The following is a 20,819-nucleotide window of genomic DNA, read 5'->3' as shown; positions in this document are numbered from 1 at the left end:
TTTAGTTAAAGCTCTCCAAATTTGCTTACTGCCTGTTTCATGATCAAAGCCGTTCATGTGAAATTATACCTACGAATTCGTTACTGATTTCAGCCTCTTGAGGCACAAATGCAGTAGTCTCAAGCCAATGACTACTGCAGAACTAGTAGTAACGAGGGCGGGGCTGCTTATATTTGCCTCTCTGCTCCCCATCGAACGAGCTCTATAAGTTCCTCTTTACCACCTGTAAAGGAGGACAAACATCTTTGCCGACCGTCGTGTGTGGACGCAGTTTTGGGTACCATCGTTTCCAAGTTTTTTTTTTTTTTAAAGACCTCTCAAGGAAATTGTCAATATCCTGGAATCCCCTCTTATGCGCTTCTTTTGCAAGGTAAAGAACAACTATGTAAACGTTGCATTTTGCTTCATAGCCACATGCATGAAAATGTTTGTTTTTTTTGAATGCGCGATTACTAACTTTCTAGTATGTGTATCCCGGTTTTGACTTGGTGGTTAACATGTCAGTCAGAGGCCCCCACACAAAAACACGCTTCCCTTGCGTAAAAAATGAGTGTGTATCTCACACGCTGCAAACCACATGCTCGCTTCCTTCGGACCCCATTTTAACTACTTTACAGCGCTGCGGCTCCTTACAGCATGCCTGTGTTTGTGACAGGGGGGGCCAAGCCCGAGGAAAGTATCCCAACTGTTCCTTTATTTACTTTTCACACAACTTGCACCTCACTATTAATGTTTGTACCGGATTCAAAACTGGTCTGGAACCGGGACTGAAAGGTTTGCATATACTCTTTGTGAGGGGAGGGAGGGAGGGAGGGGGGGGGATGGTAAATGTAGTCTGGACTGGAGTGAAAGCAGCAAGTGGCCCCACACACAGCAGAAACTGACATGCAAGCAAGCAGCAAATAAAGAAGAGGTTGGAAAAGTACTCACATACTGTAGAAAAGTTAAAATCGCAGGGTGGGAAACCAATTGCTAAAATAAATTCTTTCAGTATCAAATCATTGATGTTCTGTCTTAAACCTTTTTATAACAATGTAATAATACCAGACATTAGATAGATGTAGTGTTTGAAAAATTATGAAAAATAGTAGTGTGGAGAGGACATTACTTACTTACTTACTCATTTATCAATTGAAATACAACCTACAATCACAAGAACACAGGATGTTGACAGGATGTGAGCGTATATAGTGATGGGTGCTTATGATAGAGGCATGAGTTGGCTCAACCTAATGGATTTGCACCTGAATTTGGCATTTGGAAAAACAGCTTGAATACTAAATAATCATCAGTCTTGTTTAGTGAAAGATGAGCATTTAAATGTCTGACCCCAGATGCTCAATTAATAAATAGCTAATTTTTTATGTTCCAATTTAACAGTATTTTACAAATGATACTGCCAGTAGCAAGCCTTTTAGATCTCGATGGCATCAGCTCAGACCATATCTCATATATCTCCAGTAAGTCTAACTTTAGCTGGTCTGAAAGTGGGTCACTAGCAGGCGAGTTGCTGACTGCAGGGTTGGAACATGTCCTGTATGTAATCTGTACACTGTAGGTGGGCAGATCATAGGGGCAGATAACGCTGAAGAGTGTGAAACCTGTGAACAGAATAGTCATTATTATACATTCTCTCATTGGGCTAACTTCAAGTCAATGAAATAATAGTGAAATTAAAATATTCCCCATTTATCTGGGGACCCCCATGGTAGTCCCTCAATGACCCTTGGGTGTCGTCTGACCCCACTATTAGAGTCACTAAAGGGTGTGTGTGTGTGTGTGTGGAAGCTTTCCAGGTTCACTCAGATTCTGGAGAGGGCTTCAGCATGCAAAGGGGCTTCATATTTCCTGTTCGCTGCACCTCTCAGGCTAACTGTTTGATTGCCTGTATGCGCAATTATACCAGCATGAAGTTCTATTTGCTCTGAACTGTGTGTGGCTTTTGTTCAGACTCATAATGAAAAAAAAAAGATGAAACAAGTTGCAGTTGGTGGTTTTTGACTTTGACTTGCAGTGTGCCAAATGTGAGTGACTGTAGCTGCAATAAATAGATTACAGTGTGTACATAACATGAATCAGGACGTATTACGAAGTTGGGCAATAGTAATGCGCGCACACACACATACACAATACATATTTATGCTTAAACTTGAAAACCGGTTGACTAAAATATTCATGTTCTTCTGGAGATGTTGGATGTCTCCCATCTTTGGCCAGTGCAGTTATAGTCCACCCACATTATCTTAACTCCTCTGAAGACAACTCGGCACTAATCAGCAAAGAGGCTGCAGTGTTCAACAGAGATACCAGTGTGTTTTGCTTTCTTTGATACACTTGAAGTGAAACTGAAAAAAATGAAAGGTCCTCCAGTGTCCTGACCTTAAAAAGCTGAAATAAGTGGAGGAGAGGGGCCAGTCTTTTGTTTCCTAAAATATGTGATTATTTTACTGGCCTATGTCCCAGACTCAGGGAGAGGGATGAGAGCAGGCAGGGTGGTTGTTTGTCTAGAAAGGCAGAGGGCATGCTGCCTGTCATTTGTCCTTTTTCATAAGTTGTTAGTTTTGCTATAAATTTGGCTAAACATACCAAAAGAAGAAGGTGCTCTCCTAGGTACTAGGTGCCCATAATTTAAACAAGTTCTAAATTACTCTTGAAGTTGATTGCAGATACTCCTTATTTAGGAAACATTATGACCTGCCAATGCATTACTCATATCATTTCTTTCTGCTCTGGGAGGTGGTGCACACCATGACTTTGCTTGTTCCTGACCGACTGACTGACTGACACACATTGTTGAAATCTACACGCATGAAAAGTTCAAGGTGACCCAGCGGGGCACGTATGAAACGGCCACCATCACAGTCTGTTAAATAGCAACACATGCTTTGTTTATATGCGCTACTGCAGCCCAAACGATAAAGTCTTTGCAACTTAGTTACCTGGGTAATTTAGATGACACCAGGAAATCATTGCAAACATAATAAGTAACCAGATTAGTGATGTGAATAGACTATTCACAGGGTATTTATACTATTAGCACAGTGATGTCTATCTGGCAGAGTCGAGAGGCATCATGTGTACACCAAGCTGCATGGGATGGGAACGGATAAAAACTGGCAACAGGCAGCAGGCATCGTTCCACTGTTGCATGCCGTCCTTTCTCCTCTCGTGTATGCATGCAGGCAGTTACTTAGAGCTTAGCTAAGCAACAGTGAGCAAGATCTAACATGCATTATATGTAATGCGGGATAGTTAAGCGACAAAAGACAGATGAACAGCCAAAGACACAAAGTGAAAATGAGTTGCTGTTGCTTGAGTGCACTCCAGTGTATGTATATGTGCACACAAAGATACTGTCGAGTCCTCTACATCTTAGCTTGCCAGCATGGTATGATCTGCCCTCTGTAGATCATACCATAAGCACATTCTGCTGAGTGTATGGTTTTTCATTGACTATCAGCCCTAAAGCCACATGAGGTAAGGTGAAACCATACTCAAGAGAAATTTTTTAACAGTGACTTACCAGGATAACTCTGTTAAGCCAAATCTCTATTGACCATCTGAAATATGTTTTATCTACTATTTACTCTGTTTTTAGAAGATGCACTTCATTAATTACTGCCATATAAACCCAATTATTTGGTTGTAGTACTGAAAAAGGCTTTATTTCAGCCGTCAGCCCTTCCCTAAATGTCAAGCAGTGTCATATTAATGGTCTACTTTCATTGGTTCCAGGGACTCACACCCCCCTTCCCTGTTCACTCACTCCTTCCCACTGACAGACACTGCCTCTACTTTCTCCACAGTGGGTTGAGTACTATGCTTTCTAAAGCCTGTGGTATTCTCTACTAAATAATCATTCCGTTACAGAAAATCAAATAAAGCATCCATACATAAATGTGTGCACTTGCGTGCATGAGTGACAGCAATCCAAAGGCTTATCTGGATGCAGCCGCAAGTTACAGACGCATTTTTGTAGATAAATTGGGTTACTGTGACTATTTGCATGTTTTTTGAGTGCAACTTTGTGATTGCATAAGAGTTAATATGCATCTGGAATTACTACTGTAAAATTAAATTTATCAAGGTTTCCACTGTCAGCCAACTACTTCTACATTATGACCGTGCGTGCGTGTGTGTTTGAACACCCAGTAGCTGCTTGGAATAGCCAAGCCATGTGATTCCTCCAGATTCTATTTCAGAACGGCGTCCGTCAAACACTCTGCACTCTTCACAGCAGCTCGAAGAATAGTTAGCAAATACGTTGTTTAATCCCTTTAGTTGCCATCGTTCCTTCGAACTTTCTGCTCCGATCAACAGGTGAAGCGTATCTTTAGGTGGTTTTGAGTGCTGTAAGTATTCGATTTCTTTGTATTTTCTCATTCCTCTGTATAGAAACAGATTATTGCAATTTTGACATTGATGTGTGGCATTGACATGTGCATGTGTATGTGTATTTCATTATGCTCCCTGTTTCAAGCATGTAAGGTTGTTGTGAATTGTCAGATTTCCTTTTGTTTAAGGTGTCATTATTTGGTCTGCTTAACTGTATTGACAGAAGACTGTATTGACTCAGCAGTTGCATAACCTGTGTACCCAGGTCAGGGAGGGGTCATGTGGTTCATATAGGCTACTTCACTTTCTACTGTGTTTGTATGCATTCCTATAAGCACTTTAAGATTACCCATGGCTATATGAATGGTATTTTCTCTAAGTTTTTTTAAATGAAATTCCCAGGTTTTACAATAATGTACCACAGGTGCCGTTATAGTAATCAGCTATTTATTTATCTGGGCAGAATAATAATATAAGCAACAATACAGTGGTTTTGCTGTTTGAACTTCCCAACCATGCTGTTACGTTTACTGGAATGTTGCAGTGCTTGTTTTTGAAATATGTATTTCATTTTTTTTAGTTTACATAATGTGTAAATGCAAATACATGGATGTAGATTCTTTCTTTCATGATTATGGTCTCTTTTAGTTTTCATTCAGGAAAAAAAAGTATGCGGTTATGATTTAATCTCTATGAGACATCTGCATATCCATGAATTCCATGTCAGTACAGTATACCATATACTGTATTTAACGAGACACAACAAAATACCCTACACTAACACATCTGTGAAGTATAATCTTGTATCAGATTAGTATTAAAAGCTACATTATAATATTGTGGGTTCCTAATAGTTGGCAGTAGTACAGTGTTATATGATGTCTGAATGTACACCTGAGTGATTCTTTCCACACCATTTCTAAAGAGAACCACTGCTGACATGCAACACCATTTGATTAATGACACATTGCAAACAATAGTGACCTCTACAACACTAACTAGCAACTGCAAGTAGGAGAGATGGGATTCTTCTGACTTGTGTTGTAATTTCAGCTTGATTATGGTGAAGAATTAGGTACAACAGGAAACACAACTACCAGCCACAAGCCAGTTAATTAATAAAGAAAAGTGTTTTTAATATATATGGAAAAATCCTTTTTTGAAGCTTTTATTTTGTTTTTGTTAGATCTGTGGAGATCAACCACATTATAAAACCTGTGACGTCTATTTTTGTAAAATCTATAAGCTGTTTTAATGTGGCTGGTTGAATGCCAGTCATACATACCTTAGGAAAACCATAGTTTTGTCAGTGTTGTGTTTTTAGTAGCTCATCTCTGTGTGATCACTGCTAAGAAGAAGACAATTGCAGTAAATGTGTTGACGGGTTTCTCAGAACACTAACATGAATTTCTCCATCTGCAAACATGATCTTTGTGTACAAGTGTATAAGACATTTTACAGTTTATATGACTCCAAAATATTTTATATGTGATCTAATAGCCCAGGTTGGAAAGTTTGGAAAGTGTTCTGGAAAGAAAAAAAGGCTGCAAGGTCGTCACCTTAAGTCAACCTTAAGTGGAAGTTTCCATGACATGTGACGTGTTGCACTGTCCACATGACCTTTCTGGTTTTGTGTCCTCATGTCAGTTGGTTCTGGAGAGGTGCCATTGTCTAGAAATGGGTCACAGTGCTATGCTACTGCATGTCACTCACTCAATTCCCGACTTCTCTCTTCCACAGGACATGACACTGCGCTTCAGCCAGACTACCACAACTGAACTAATGTTGCACTAGGACATTGTTTATACCCCTGCCCCCCAACCCCTCCTTTTTTTCCCCCCTTTCTATTCCTCGATCTGCCCTCCATATTTTTTCTCCCTCCAAATATCAAGTATTACTTCCCCGTTTGTGAGCTCAGCACTGGGGAATGTGCATGAGATGTTGGACAGACTACTGACCACTATGGAGCGGGGTCATACAGCTGCAATTGGCCTCCAGAGGGAAGACACAGTGTCAAACTGTGTTGGCTGCTAATTCCTTCCCATATTCTCAACTTTTTTCATGAGCACAAACTGTTGCATTTAGATATGAGTCTGTCAGAAAGTAGCATGCTGCCAAAGATAAATCTGTTCCAGCTCCAAGTCTTCAGTTTAGATACAGATAATGTTATGCATGGCTGCCTGTGAAAACAGGTGTATAATGTCTTCTGTGGCTCTGGAGGAGGTTTCTGATGACATCATCAGGGTTTATTTTGGCTTAAAACTTTTGAATAGAAAGCCGGCATTATAAACTGGAAGTGAAAGGTCTAAAAGAGAGACCACAAATTATTATATCACAGCCCTTGCTGCTTCAGCATTGACTATCTATTTTTAATGTGTCTTGTGAGCACAGAAGTGCATTATTAAATTACTGGAGTATCCCTTAGATTTTAGCGTTCAAGGGAAACTTCAGTATTTTTCAACGTAGACCCTGCTTTCCTATCATTTTGGGTCTAAGTGACTAATGAGGACAAAAGTTTTTGAAATTGGTCCAGTATTGAGCAAGAGTGGTTCAGCCAGTGGCTGCGAAACAGGCTGCAGTGTAATCACACGTCAAAGTACGTCCACTAAAAGTGCTTATTTTTGGCACTGATAGGCTCAGATTGTTATTATAAGCATCTGACAACGAAAGTAAACACAAGAACACAGGAACTAGCTGCATGTAGTAGTGACTAATTTTTAAATTTCTGTTCCCATTAGTCACTTAGACCCAAAATGATGGGAAAATATGGTCCAGGTTGAAAAATACAGAAGTTTCCTTGCAAGTTTATAAATTCAGATCTTCTATTTTCAAGCTGATTTTCTGTCATATATACACTGTTATAATGTTGGATATCTATGTTATTCATGGTCAAAACTGAGAGTCAAAAGCCCAGGCTTCAGGCTGCTCTGAACGCTCCGTTTCTAAAGTTACCTCTACTTACCAAAATGTCAAAATGATGTCAGAGTGTTTGCACATGCCCACAAACATCTGTCCGTTCTTTAGTCTTTGTTGCTAAAGTTGTTCCATGGGTTGTTTGTGTTGTCTTCTCATATTTTGGATCATTTTTTGGCTCAAATTTGTATGTATTTTTAGAGGTTGACATTTTGAATAAAAAAAATGAGGAAAAGAAGTGAAATCCTACTACTACTATTTGTTTACATTGCTGGCTGTGTCTCAGCAGACTTCCAGAAGCTGACCTTTCAGAACAGAGCCAGGAGCTAAAATGGCCTGTTTCAGACAGAGACTGAACTGAGGTGCTGCATAAAGGGCCACAGAATATAAGTAGAGCCCCAGAATATAAATATAGACCTGGAAATGTGAATGATAGGTGTTTAGGTGCCTTTAAAATAAGAGCAAGTTGCTTGTGACTGTCCATTTCCGTCTACTTTGGCCCATTTGTTATTTTATTTGCTTTCTATTAAGTCTGTTTACTTTGAGCACTCAACTTCATGGTGGACTGTCCTTATTTGTACTACCCCAAGTAGAAGTTTTATTACTTCAGGTATGTGTAGGAGTAACACAATGTGATGAGTCCCCATTGCATGTTTCAAAACAGTGTTTCTGTGTCATGAGTTATGATTCTCTTTGTGTTGAACAGTCTGTTCAAAGGCTTTGCCTCCTCTCCTGTGAGTTGCGTTGTGTTATGTAACATATGTCAGCATTGTATCCAGCAATAAGATGGATTATCCCTATAGGCCCCTGGTTTTTTGGCTAGCAGTCACACATTGTGGATTTAGGTTGTGTTATGTAACACCCCAAGAAACCGTGTTCTACTTAAAATAAGTTTGTCGAGCACCAGTGAACCCCTTGAGCTCAGTCTGTAACTCTTAACTACTGCAATGTGATTGCAAACGTGGCCTCTATGTACTTTTCACACAGACATCCAACAGGCTATTTTTGGTGTATATTTTGTGTTCAAACTTTAGTCTTGAATAAAATTATACTCCTGTGGTGACCTGTTCATTTAAGAACCCCTAACCCTTCATTATTTCCCTCCTTTGCCTCCCTTTTAAGGTGTATGTGACCTCTCCCCTGTGACCTCTGAGCCCTGGTCAACCTTTTCCCCCTTGCCTCCCCTACCCTCCCTGAGGCCAGACTGTGATCCATGGCGCTGCTTCTTAGTTTCGCGAAGCAGTTGTTGAGGGTGAAGGTGGTGGACTGTAACACAGAGGATTCCCGTCTTTCCCGATGCCTCAATACTTTTGACCTGGTGGCCCTGGGCGTGGGCAGCACGCTGGGGGCTGGTGTCTATGTGCTAGCTGGTGCTGTTGCACGTGAGAATTCAGGTACGTTTGTATTATTTTAAATTATTAAAAATGTAGTGTGTTGCAAATTTTAAAACCTCTATAATCATGTGATTTGCATTGCCCCCCCCAGGTCCTGCTATTGTGCTGTCTTTCCTGATAGCAGCATTAGCCTCGGTGTTGGCTGGCTTGTGCTATGCTGAATTTGGAGCCCGTGTTCCAAAGACAGGCTCGGCTTATCTGTACTCCTATGTGACTGTAGGGGAAATCTGGGCCTTCATCACTGGATGGAACCTCATCCTCTCCTATATCATCGGTAAACATGAAGCAATACCGCATTTCCTATTATGCTGTTCCCTTTTTGTTGAGGTGTAGAAAGCAGTTTGTGTTCATTTATAGTTGAAAAAAGATGAACAAAACAGGAAACAGTCACCAAGAGAAGTCCTCTCTCCATTTCAGGTACCTCCAGTGTGGCCCGTGCATGGAGCGCAACCTTCGACGAGTTGGTAGGGAAGTGCATAGAGCAGTTCTGCAGAAAGTACATGTCCATGAATGCACCAGGCATACTGGCAGAATATCCAGACATGTTTGCTGTAGTCATCATTATAACCCTTACAGGTAAAGACACTTCTCCCTTTCTGTCTCTCTCATGTTTTCACTTTTGCTTCACATTGCTTATATGCTTTGTCTCACCCTTGGACTTTTAACACTTGGTACAGTTGACATTGTAGATATCCATGACAGATACTTAGTTGACAAATTTGAGTACGAAACAGGTGTAATTTATTCAACTGTCCTTCCACGTCTCTTTCTCCAACAAGTGTTAATTTCTTTCTTCTTTTTGTTTCCTTTCTCTGTCTTTTCCATATTTAAGGTTTGCTGGCATTTGGGGTCAAAGAGTCAGCGATGGTGAACAAGGTTTTTACGTGCATCAACATCCTAGTCTTGCTGTTCATGGTGGTGTCCGGACTGGTCAAAGGCACTTTGAAGAACTGGCAGCTAGACCCTGAAGAGATCCTACATACCTACAATACCAGTAACTCCAGCCTCAAGTAAGGACATGCTCATACACACTCAGCTTTTTGACATGTCCATGTTGTTTCATGAGGCATACTTTGTTATTTTTGATACTGTATTTTTTTCAGCTGAAAGGGTCAGTTCACCCAAGAAGTTTTGCAGCATGCATCTGCAATCATGCATCATTTCTACCTCCATCCCAGAAACAATGTCTCATATACTCTGGATAATTTTTAAACAACTAATTCGTCCAATACAGTTTGTTTTTTTGACAGTTTTAATCGTTCGTTTCTTCACATTTCCAGTATCACGGACAACCCACCTTCCAAAGAAAGGTTAGGAGAGGGTGGCTTCATGCCATTCGGTTTCACAGGCGTCCTTTCCGGAGCTGCTACCTGCTTCTATGCCTTTGTAGGATTTGACTGCATCGCCACCACAGGTCAGTGCAGGAGGATACCAGAAAAAACTTCCTCTGTTTTCTGGCCCCTTTTGTTTTACTTCTCATATCCCTTCTACTGCCTAATGGGCATGCTTCAGTTTTGGTGGTGGTGGTGGGGGTGGGGGGGCATTTCTATCCTAAGCTTGTCTAAACATTCAGTAGTATTACATAAGAGGGGCAGGGCAGAGAGAAAAGATGCTGTTTAATGCATTTGGCCTAATTCTGCTCTTGGCAAAGTTCCAAGCACTGTGACGCAGGTTAGGGGGGAAAATGTTGATGTGAGGTTTGTGGGGGGGGGTGTTCCTCATGTTTTTCTACGCTGTGTACTGTTCATGCATGTAGTTTCTAATCTGCTCAGTCTGTTCAAGGACGCTGGCTTGTAATAAAGGGAGAGTTAACAAATTTCTTCCAGCTTGCCTGCTCTGTGGTCCCCCAGCCGTTCCCACCCCTCTGTTTCCTGAATTCTGATTGGCTAGCGTGAAGTTAACCCTGAACGAGTTTGCTTGAGTATGGCTTGTGGGGGCATGTCTGTCACAAACACAGGCAGGCCTAAGCCATTATATCATCTGTGTGTGTGTGTGTGTGTGTGTGTGTGTGTGTGTGTGTGTATTCTTGCTACCTAAAGTTAAGTTGGCATGAAGCCATCATCCCCTTCCCCCTCAACACACACACACACACACATACACACAAACATAGTCACACAACTGTTACCACTGTTATGCTTATGACGCCTGACCTTGGGTCAATCAGTGGCTGTCACCTGTCATGGACAGCAGTGCATGAGAGGATCCAGACACAGCGTTAGACACACACTCCATCATTGCAACATGATTTCATCGCAGAACAAGACCTGAGTGTTCACCTGTGGACCACTGTTGCATAAGCGCCTGCAGCTGAATAGTTAGGTGTTTCAGTCTTGTGGGGTGAATAGAGAAAATAAGTTCCTTGTTCGATTTGCTGCAAAATACCATGCAAAAGGCTTCTTAAATCTGTCAGTTTGCCACGTTTAGTGGAATTCTGCCAATACTGCTATAAAAGATTAAATGATGCATACAAAATCTGCTAAAGTCCTGCATTAAAATGTGTGTAGTTTGTTACCACCAACAGTAGTGTGGCTGCTAATGTAGGGATGTCAGGCTGTTGCAATGACAGTTGCACAAATGATAATTTAAGAAAGTAAAAATTTCCCTCCAGAATAAAAAAGCATGTTCCATTTAAACTATTTACGGAGACAAGTGACAACTTAGTGGACAGTTCTGTTACTTTCATGAAAATGTTACTTTCAATGCAACCAAAGCAGTTTTAGTGATCTGTGATCCTGCAGCAATTTATTATGTTGGCCTAGTTGATCATGATAACTTCTCAATCAAAAGTGGTGAACTCTTCTGAAACCTTGATGAGTTGCACTCATCGTTGAATGTCTCAAGAGCCAAACCTCTTCAGCCAAATAAAAGTGCACTTTCTACTTTGCTTAAAGGTGCAGTGTGTAGGATTTAGTGGCATCTAGTGGTGAGGTTGCAGATTGCAACCAACTGAATACCCCTCCACTCACCCTCCTAAGTGTACAGTTTATGAAAACAGACGAACCTGTCTGTTTTCATAAACAGACCTGTTTGTTTTCATAAAGGGCTCATTCTAAGGTAATAAAATATTTTCAGGTGATTAAAACATATTTATGAATATTATATCCCATTTCTGCCAAGCCCTTTCCGCTAGATGCCACTAAATTCTACCCACTGCATCTTTAATAGGACAATCGGTCGCAGTAAATTGTTTTGTGTCTTTTGTGTCTGACAAAATTTACAACCCCTTTAACTGTGTTTTTTCACTGTCTGTGCCCTAGGTGAAGAGGTGAAGAACCCCCAGAGAGCCATTCCTATCGGCATCGTATCCTCTCTGCTCATCTGCTTTGTAGCGTACTTCGGTGTTTCTGCTGCCCTCACCCTAATGATGCCATACTATCTGCTGGACAGCAACAGCCCTCTTCCTGTAGCTTTTAAATATGTAGACTGGGGAGGAGCCAAATATGCTGTGGCTGTAGGCTCTCTTTGTGCTCTGTCTACTAGGTAAGCCCTTACACACGCCTGCATTTGTCTGGTCTAAGTTTAAAATACACGCTTATGTACTCTCTTACACATGCAGACATATATGTATATGTGTATATGTGTGTGTGTGTGTGTGTGTGTGTATATATTATTTATATATATATATATACATATTATTATATTATTATATAATATATATACACACACACTAATAATAATAATATATACACCCACACTATTATATATATATATATATAATATACACACATACACACTGTTTGTGTGTGTGTAACTGTGTGAGTGTATATTTAACTTCAGTGGGCATTTGATCCCTTAACTAAAATAAGACCATTGCTAAGAATATCGTACCATCAGTCTATGTATGTGGTTATGTAACACTTGCTCATGTCACCAAAGGCCATCACAAGCTGCATCTTTACCAATAATCAGTTTTTAATTGTGGTATTCATGTACATATAGTACCAGTCAGAAGTTTGGACACACCTTCCCATTCCCTTGAACGAGAAAGTGTGTCCAAATTTTTGTCTTATACTGTATATACTTTATATTGCACATCATTTGAATTAATATTACTTTTATAAATAATTATGATTAATTATGAATTATACATGAATTATATCATTTAAAAATGTGTGCATAGTTTACTTGAGGTGACCATTTGCATCATCTCTGGCGCTCATATGATCTTAAAAGCACAGCAGATGAAAAATATTGGTTGATGCGTGTGAACAGAAGTATGCTTTGATATTAAATATGTTCCTGCATGCCACTATATAACTATATGTGTATCATGTTGTGTAAATTAATGTATGTATACTGTATGACTTTCGTTGTATATTTGAGCTGGTGTCTCTGTTCATGTATGTTTCACGGCATTCTCATGGGTATAAGTGTGGATACTATATATCCTGGTTTTCCCCCCTGGTAGCCTGCTGGGTTCTATGTTCCCTATGCCCCGTGTGATCTGGGCTATGGCTGATGATGGGCTGCTTTTCAAGTTCATGGCTGAGATCAGCCCCCGCACCAAAACCCCGCTAACTGCAACCCTCACCTCTGGCGTAGGGGCAGGTGAGACACTAACACGCATGTTTTAAAACGGCACCCATGTTCACTGAAGCTTCTTTTCATGCTGCTGGGCTGAGCTGTGCTGGGTTGCAAATGATCTGCCACTTGCAGATTCTGTTTTGGCTGTGTTTTGAAGAAACCTGCCAGAAATCAGCACTCAAGCATGAAAAGGGAATTACTAAGTGTTTCTAACCCTGTCTTACATGGCCAGGTTTCTCTTTTTAGTTGGTTGAGGCAGTCCAGGTCATAGTATTTCTTCTTTTTTGTTCTTGTAACATGGGTTAGTGAATGAACTTTAAGAGACTTAAGGGATATTAGCACATTGCATCTTGGGAGTAAGAAGGAATATAAATGCCATAATGAAATGCATGCTGTAGTAACAATAGATGATCCGCTGCCTTGGAACGGAAAGTAAATGCATGTGGAACAACATATTTGTTATTCAAGAGGAAGAAATTATGCATGCTGGTATCAGAACATCTTTACTGGTATCAGTCCAACATCATGCCCCTGCAGCTCTTCAGTGTAGCCGGTCGTTCATTGCACGTTCGTCAGCCCTAAATCCACAACTCCTATCTTGCCAGTGATATTCGTCTCCTTTCGCTAATTCTCCCCCCTCTTCCATACTGACCTCATTCAATTCTTCCCTTCCCCTTGTACATCTACTCTACACCTGTCACCCCAATCTGATGTTTTCCTCCCCACGCCATCCCCAGTCTGTTGGGTTCCATGTTCCCTCTACCCCGTATCATCTTTGCCATGGCTCGGGATGGCCTGCTCTTCTCCTTCCTGGCCCGTGTCAGCGAGAGGAAATCCCCCATAACGTCAACTATGACCGCCGGGGTTATGTCTGGTAAGATGAATAGGGAATGTCAAATAGGAGGCATGACAAAGAATGAGGAAGAAGAAGTAGATGTGATGTGATGTGAAAGTTGAAAAAAGACCTCTTTGTCAGTATGGGAATTAGCACAAATAGCAAATAGAGAGAGTGGCTTGTCCATAACTTGTGACCATTTAAACATGTTTTTTTTAAATTCTCGAGTAAACTTACTATTTACTTTCATCTGAAAGGAGTTGTGTGGTAGTAAATGTAGCTACCAATCGTGTTTGTTACGCCACTTGTGATATGTAATACCAGTCAAAAGATTGGACACATTTTCTCATTCAAGGGAATGAGAGGGTGTATCAAAACTTTTGAGTGGTACCGTATATATGCTTAGAATTGTGTCCTACCTACAACAAACCTGTTTAGGACCTTCACAGAGTCTACAGCCATCCTAGCAGCTTTGTGAGGTGGTGCTTTAGCATGCTGATGTTCATCAGATATGTTAACCACTTTAGTTTAGCAGGGTCAGCCTTATGTTCCCTCATGAATGTTTTTTTCCCCACTCAAATTAGGTCCTATGTTCACTGAGCCCCATGTTCCCTCAGCATCAGTGCCAGCCTTTAAATAATGCACACAATGTGCTGTTGGGGTCCCCTGAATGGTGGGGGTTTGGGTTAGGGTTAGAGGGTTAGGGTTAGGGTTAGGGTCAGACAGACAGACAAACAAACAAACAGACAGGGGCAAAAACATTACCTCATAAACATTAGACACACTCCCAGTTTAGCATGTTAGGGAGTTGGAATGACTAATAAAAATTCCACACAAGACCTTAACCTCAAATGTTTATGGAAGGTCAGAGGAGTAACTTCAAAACAAATTACAGTCCCTTTTTTTTATAACAAGGTTTCTTAGGCTTAAACATGTATTCTCAACGTTCCATCTCTCTCTCTTTTCTCTCTTTTGCTCTTTGAAGCTATCATGGCATTTCTGTTCGACCTTAAGGACCTGGTGGACCTGATGTCAATAGGGACGCTGCTGGCGTACACATTAGTGGCTGCTTGTGTCCTGGTGCTCAGGTCAGTGGAAGAGAGACAGTATATGTAGAGTTTAACTGGGGACACCGGGGTTGAACTGGTGCATATTTTTTCCTGAGTTATCAAATGTTCATGCGTGAATGTGTGGAATTCACAGTGGCAAGCAGCTGGAGAAGTAATTTGAAGTTGGTTCAGCTTGAGGCTGTAAGGTTATGCTTGTCAATGTCATGTGTAACCAGACTACATTTTATTGTAGTTACTGCAGTGACCAATCTTGCACACTTTGCAATAATATCACGACCTTCCTGCTGCCTGGAGTTTGTGTCCCTGCATTCATATTGAAAGCAATCTCATACTCCATTGATTTTATACCGCGAGACAAATTATGACTGACTTAAACTGTTGTTGCTGAAAATTTTGCTGCAGCTGACAGTAGGATTGACATTACTCATAAGCAGGTTCATTGTGCACTAGTGTTGCAATATTATTACTGCATTACCACTGGGACTAATTTCAAGTGGTGTGAATTCAGAGTAACGTTGCAATGGTAAAACAGCTCTATGTGTGTGTGTGTGTGTTTGATTGTGTCAGGTACCAGCCCACGCAGCCCAGTCTGGTGTATGAAATGGCCAATACCCAGGAGGAGGTGGAGATGAGCGATGGCATCAGTGCCCCCAGTATGGGCATCCTGCCTGGTGTGGAGGAGAGGCTCAGCTTTAACACCCTGATGTTCCCGGACAACCCTGAGCCGTCCATACTGTCAGGCTTCACTGTCAACATCTGTGCCTCTCTCTTGGGTATGTGAACATACAAGACCCATGAGCATTGGGTCTTTATTTGTCTTGAATCCAGGTGTACAGTAGATTGATAGTAGATTATAGTAGAATTAAAATATATTTACTGAGTCTAGAGTTACGCTTGAAATAATCTAAAATCTGGGTCCTTTTGCATATTTGACTGATCCTATTGTGTCCTTCTTGCAGGACTGTTGATCCTGGCATTCAGTGTACTGGCAGTGCAGGGGGGCCTCGCTATGTGGAATATTGTAGCCCTCAGTGTCATCTTCATGGCGTGTCTCCTCCTCACCTTTATCATCTGGAGACAGCCTGAGAGCAAGACGAAACTCTCCTTCAAGGTTTGAGCTGCAAACTCGATCTTTAAAGTTTATGTCTTTCACTTCCTCTGGTCCTTACACTTAATGTTTGCTTTTCCTCTTTTGCTATGATATTTGACTCTTTAGGTTCCACTGCTACCCTTCATTCCAGTGATCAGCATGTTTGTCAATGTCTACCTGATGATGCAGCTGGACAGAGGCACTTGGATACGATTTTCAGTCTGGATGGCTATAGGTAGATAGACTCCATCTCTATCCTTCATTTCTTGTTTTTCCAGGGTTTAGACTGACTTAATTGTAAAAATGATATTGATCCCTAAAAGGGAAATAGTCTTTTGCCTCATAAACCATGCACTTCACTGCTGATGCTCTGTTGATGATCAGTTTGCTTTCTTTAATAGCTTGAACTAAGGCAGTTCAACATGGTTACCATACAGTCCACTTTATTATGTCATCAATCTGAAAATGTAATCTGATTTTAGAGATGATAACGGTATCTCTTGTTCTGTTTTTCAGGTTTCCTGATCTACTTCTGCTACGGTATTCATCACAGCGCCGAGGCCACTATGGTCCACTCGTCTCCAGACACAGAGATGAACGGCTTCAAGCTTGACCATGATTCAGCCATGTCACCAGAAAAGGAGGCCTTCCTCCACAACGGCATCGAGGTCAGAGAAGATGATGAAGGAGATTTGTAGGAAGGATCAGAACATACTGTACATTTCATCCTGCCCTGACGCCAGTCGGTCTGCGCGTATTTTTGACAGGACAAGTCCCAGTCCCCTCATTGGCAGTACTCCCCATTTTGGCAGTTGAAAGTAACGATAAATAACTAAATAACTCAAACCTGTGACTTTCCCCTTCGGCTGCTGGGTAGAACACAGACAACTGGTGGTAATTCACGTGCAAAAACAGGACTTTTGAAGCCTCATGTTCTATCATTTCAGTATTTTGTTTGTTGTCCCTTTTGCTTGGCCTTGGGTTTAAACTGCCGTTGTCATTTGGCTATCTCAGGGGGGAGGGGACATGTTGGAGACATGAAACATGTCAATGTTTCCTATAGGTTCAGGGATACTGGAAGACCATAATATTTGCTTCGGGTCGTCTGAAGAGTGTCTGGATTACAGTGCTGGCAGTAGAACTATGTGCACATGTGCAATCAGCTTTTCTCCGGATGCCATAAAGTTCAACAGTAATCTCTATTTTTCTCTTTCTTTCTGTTAAAACATAAATACTATATAGCTACATTTTCCTGAACATTAGATCACAGTCAGTATTAAATACAGATGCCAATAGCTACATTCTCTTATTGCAAATGTGAATACCTGCCAACTCTTATGTAACTGATGCTGAAATGCTGCTCTAACAATCCTTCATGACAGGTGGGAGCTTGCACAATACACTGCTTGTCAATTATATAATTACCCTTGTTCACTAGCAGAACAAGGTGGTCGGGCCACTGGTTGCACCTATAAGTGGACCAGCAGGGAGCTGTAGCCTACAGTTTCTGCGTGTCCAATTTCAAGTCTAAGTATGATGCAGAAATAGTTGTTTTAATCTAGGTTAAAAATTCCATACATATAAGATTCAGAGGAGGAGATGAGGTCTAAAGCCTAAGGAACATTTTAAATTGAGTAGTTTGTTAACAGATGTCTGCATCCTCTTCATAATAATAATGACAGATGTTACTGATACATGTAAAACATCAGGTGAAGACACTGACAGTGTAACAACCAGAATACACAAGGCACGGACACCGCTCGACACGTCTGTCACAGCATGGCTGCAGCAGAGTGCGTCCATTACAACCAACTGAAGCTGCTACAATGACCGTAGAAGCCGCGCGACTCGTCTCTGTTTAAAAAAACAAGTACAAACTGTTTAAAAATGATTGAAATAAATATCTCATTGTACCAGAGGCAATGCAATGCAGCAGGAATAATCAATGTGTATCCATGATCCTCTAGTTAATTAATTCAGTAGCAGTTAATATAGCCTACACTTCCAAACCCTACATAACCAACTGCATTATCACTTGGCAAAACGCAATATGCATGCATTGTCAGAGATGGACTCTGTGTAGCAGGTGGAAAACCCAGCTCCGCAGCACCTACGTGACGTGCCATCCGTGCCTGGTGTATTTCAGCTGTAAGTCAGTTAATGTCATGTAACAGGAGATTTTCACAGTGCTGGCTGCTGTGTCTTTTTGAATCCATAGCTTGTAACATTTAGTTTCCCTTATAAATAATACAGGCCAACTTTTTTTTTTTTTTCTTCAAATGTTTAATTTGGGTTTGTGTTTGTTCCCTGTTTATTTTACGCCTTTCTCATGTGCCTTTTTATTACCCACTTCTTAAAACGTGGTCATTTCCAGTGTGTTTTTCAGATTCTGAATCTGATTGATTCATTTTTACAATGAAGCAAAAGCCATCAAAGAATTTGATCAGGTACACCTTTCTATTTTTAGCTTGTATTCATTAAAATATATAATACTTTAAGATAAGTTTCTCTTTTCATAGCCTTAAAAGTAACTATTAATTGGTTAACATTTAGATCACCAATATTCCCATTAGCTGTAACCCTCTAGTGCATTCACTGTGGTTTTGGGAGTCTCTTACAACAAAGTAGCTGTCTATAAGTAGCAACATGTATAATTAAGATTGTGTATATAAGATATTGTTTATATTTCTTGCAGTAAATTATTTGTAAATTGGAGAAAAGGCTTTTTGTTATTTTGAATGCCTAATGACTTTTGTGCATAACTAGAAGCATCTGTCTGTAGGTGCTTCAGTTATGGCAGATATTACGTTGCCCTGCAAGTGTCAAACATTGCGTTCTTTATATTGTGTTTACAGTATCAGTGCAACTGAAACTTTGTATCCTCAGGGTTGGCAAAGTCACTGCCTTCACCTTCTTTTGTCATGACTTTTACCGCGTACGCCTTTATTAACAAAAAAAGTGCAGTTATAAAACTAGAAACATGAGACGTTGGCATGACAACAGCAGAAACAAGTTCATTGAGGTCATTGTGAGCTGCTTGTTATGTAGCCTTTCACAGAAGTGTAATAATCTGACACCTATATCAATTTCATCAACCATACATGACTGACTTTTCTAGCCGTTTTTGTTATTTGTGAACGGAACAGCTTAATGGAATGAAATTTAGCCCTTTGTGGTACTTGCAGAAATAAACTTGCTGTTTCACAAATAATCAAAGTACATAAAAATCACATTTACCATCAGTCTATTTGTTTCAACTAATTTTATCAATTCACAGTCTAACATTCTAATTTACACTCCAATCATACATCGTGGTTTGTTTTTCTCTCTGTGACATTTACTGTACATTAGATTTTCTGTTGAATTAATATGAAGGGATTCATGTATAATTGAAAATCTATTGCTGTCTATTGCTACATGTGATGCCAAATCTCAGTGTTTACTTCTGCAATAAATACACATACACTCATATATAAATACTCTATCCTCTAATAACACAAGTTCTGAGAAGGTTCTTCTTTCTTTGTGCTTTGATGCTGCTTTAAGACCTTACTGACCTTAGCTTTCCCCTTTACATATCATGTGTGTCACATCATGAGGCTTTTGATGTTTCAAATCCAGAAGCAGCCAGTGTTGACGACTGGTTACTTCATGTTGATGTCATTTTGCTGTGATTAGATAACATCCTCTGGCTACTTTTATGTTTTTTATTGCTGCTTTATGGTTGCCTTTTCCCAGGACTTTTTTTTTTTTGGTGTGTGAAATTATGTGTAAATTTTGTTGAAAAAACAAAAAAGATATGTCTATTATGGTCACATTAGTGGGTCACTCATTATTCATGGCTTCTCATTTTGTTAATCAGCACTGTGGTTCATTCATTCACTTGATGTTGCCTTATATAAGAGGTGTAATCTTTTCTTTTTGTTGAGATGCTGGATTTACGCACAAGCTGCAGCTTTTTAAAAACCAAATGTGTATCCTGGGGAGTGTGGATGTTCTGAATATTCTTGGCCTTGCAAAAACTCACGGTCCGCTTGATAGACCTACATCTCCTACCGGTCTTCTTCAGCAGACAGAATTGGCTCAGTTGTCAATGTACTAACGCCAACATGGACTGGGAAAGGGTCAAAATCACTGACCCCTCAGAAGAAAGACTGAAGAAAGATCAAGGAAAGCATTCAAACTTACTGTGGGTCAAGTGATGTTAAACTCCGTTTGCTCCGTTTGCTGAGGAAGACAGTGACATGTGGTGAAAGCTCTGGATAAAGCTAGAAAGTGAACCTTGCCTTCTGGTGTCAGATATATTTTCAGTCATACCCCTCCAAATGCTATCGACAATCATTAAACAGCTTCCAGGTCACTGTTGAAACACTATACAATGTCTGACTTGGTAACAAATACAAAACCAGTGCGTGCATGTATATACTGTAGAAGTTAAGGATGCCTGTAATTTGTTTTGGCTTGTGTCTTTTGTCCGCTGTTGTCCTTCTTGTCAAAATGTTTCATGCATCACTTCTGTAAATAAAACTAGATTTCCAAAAAAAGCCAGACTCCTTCTTCTGGGCGGATGTTTATGGTGAAAATCTTATATAGCATGAGCAGACTTTTCATTATAGTTCTCTTATGATCCAGCAGAGAGCGCGATCGTGTTGAGAGAG

At 40.5% G+C, this 20,819-nt stretch overlaps 1 protein-coding gene across 3 annotated transcripts; it reads left to right on the top strand.

Annotated features, from left to right (window-relative positions):
* Positions 1-154: 154 nt before the first annotated feature.
* slc7a1a (solute carrier family 7 member 1a) lies at positions 155-19,322 on the top strand. 3 transcript variants are annotated; one of them, XM_042431030.1, is made up of 13 exons: positions 155-370; positions 8,371-8,642; positions 8,734-8,916; positions 9,060-9,218; positions 9,475-9,652; positions 9,923-10,056; positions 11,900-12,122; positions 13,904-14,040; positions 14,987-15,089; positions 15,639-15,844; positions 16,031-16,182; positions 16,288-16,396; positions 16,678-19,322. In XM_042431030.1, the coding sequence occupies exons 2-13, from the start codon at positions 8,462-8,464 to the stop codon at positions 16,857-16,859; spliced, it is 1,947 nt and encodes a 648-aa protein (XP_042286964.1). In that variant the 5' UTR covers positions 155-370; positions 8,371-8,461; the 3' UTR covers positions 16,860-19,322. The 3 variants fall into 3 exon arrangements, with proteins under 3 accessions (XP_042286964.1, XP_042286962.1, XP_042286963.1); XM_042431028.1 differs by lacking the exon at positions 13,904-14,040 and adding an exon at positions 13,051-13,190; XM_042431029.1 differs by lacking the exons at positions 155-370; positions 13,904-14,040 and adding exons at positions 4,122-4,352; positions 13,051-13,190.
* Positions 19,323-20,819: the final 1,497 nt, after the last annotated feature.

Source organism: Thunnus maccoyii, chromosome 13, assembly GCF_910596095.1.
Source record: "Thunnus maccoyii chromosome 13, fThuMac1.1, whole genome shotgun sequence".
NCBI classification, from domain to species: domain Eukaryota; kingdom Metazoa; phylum Chordata; class Actinopteri; order Scombriformes; family Scombridae; genus Thunnus; species Thunnus maccoyii.
This window is presented reverse-complemented; position numbering and strand designations above follow the sequence as displayed.

Bases quoted from the DNA above. Each gene is read 5' to 3' on its own strand.
- slc7a1a (XM_042431028.1), top strand. From the start codon at position 8,462: ATGGCGCTGCTTCTTAGTTTCGCGAAGCAGTTGTTGAGGGTGAAGGTG. The intron at 9,653-9,922 runs GTAAGGACATGC...TCACATTTCCAG, and splicing joins ACCAGTAACTCCAGCCTCAA to TATCACGGACAACCCACCTT. The intron at 15,090-15,638 runs GTCAGTGGAAGA...TGATTGTGTCAG, and splicing joins GCTTGTGTCCTGGTGCTCAG to GTACCAGCCCACGCAGCCCA.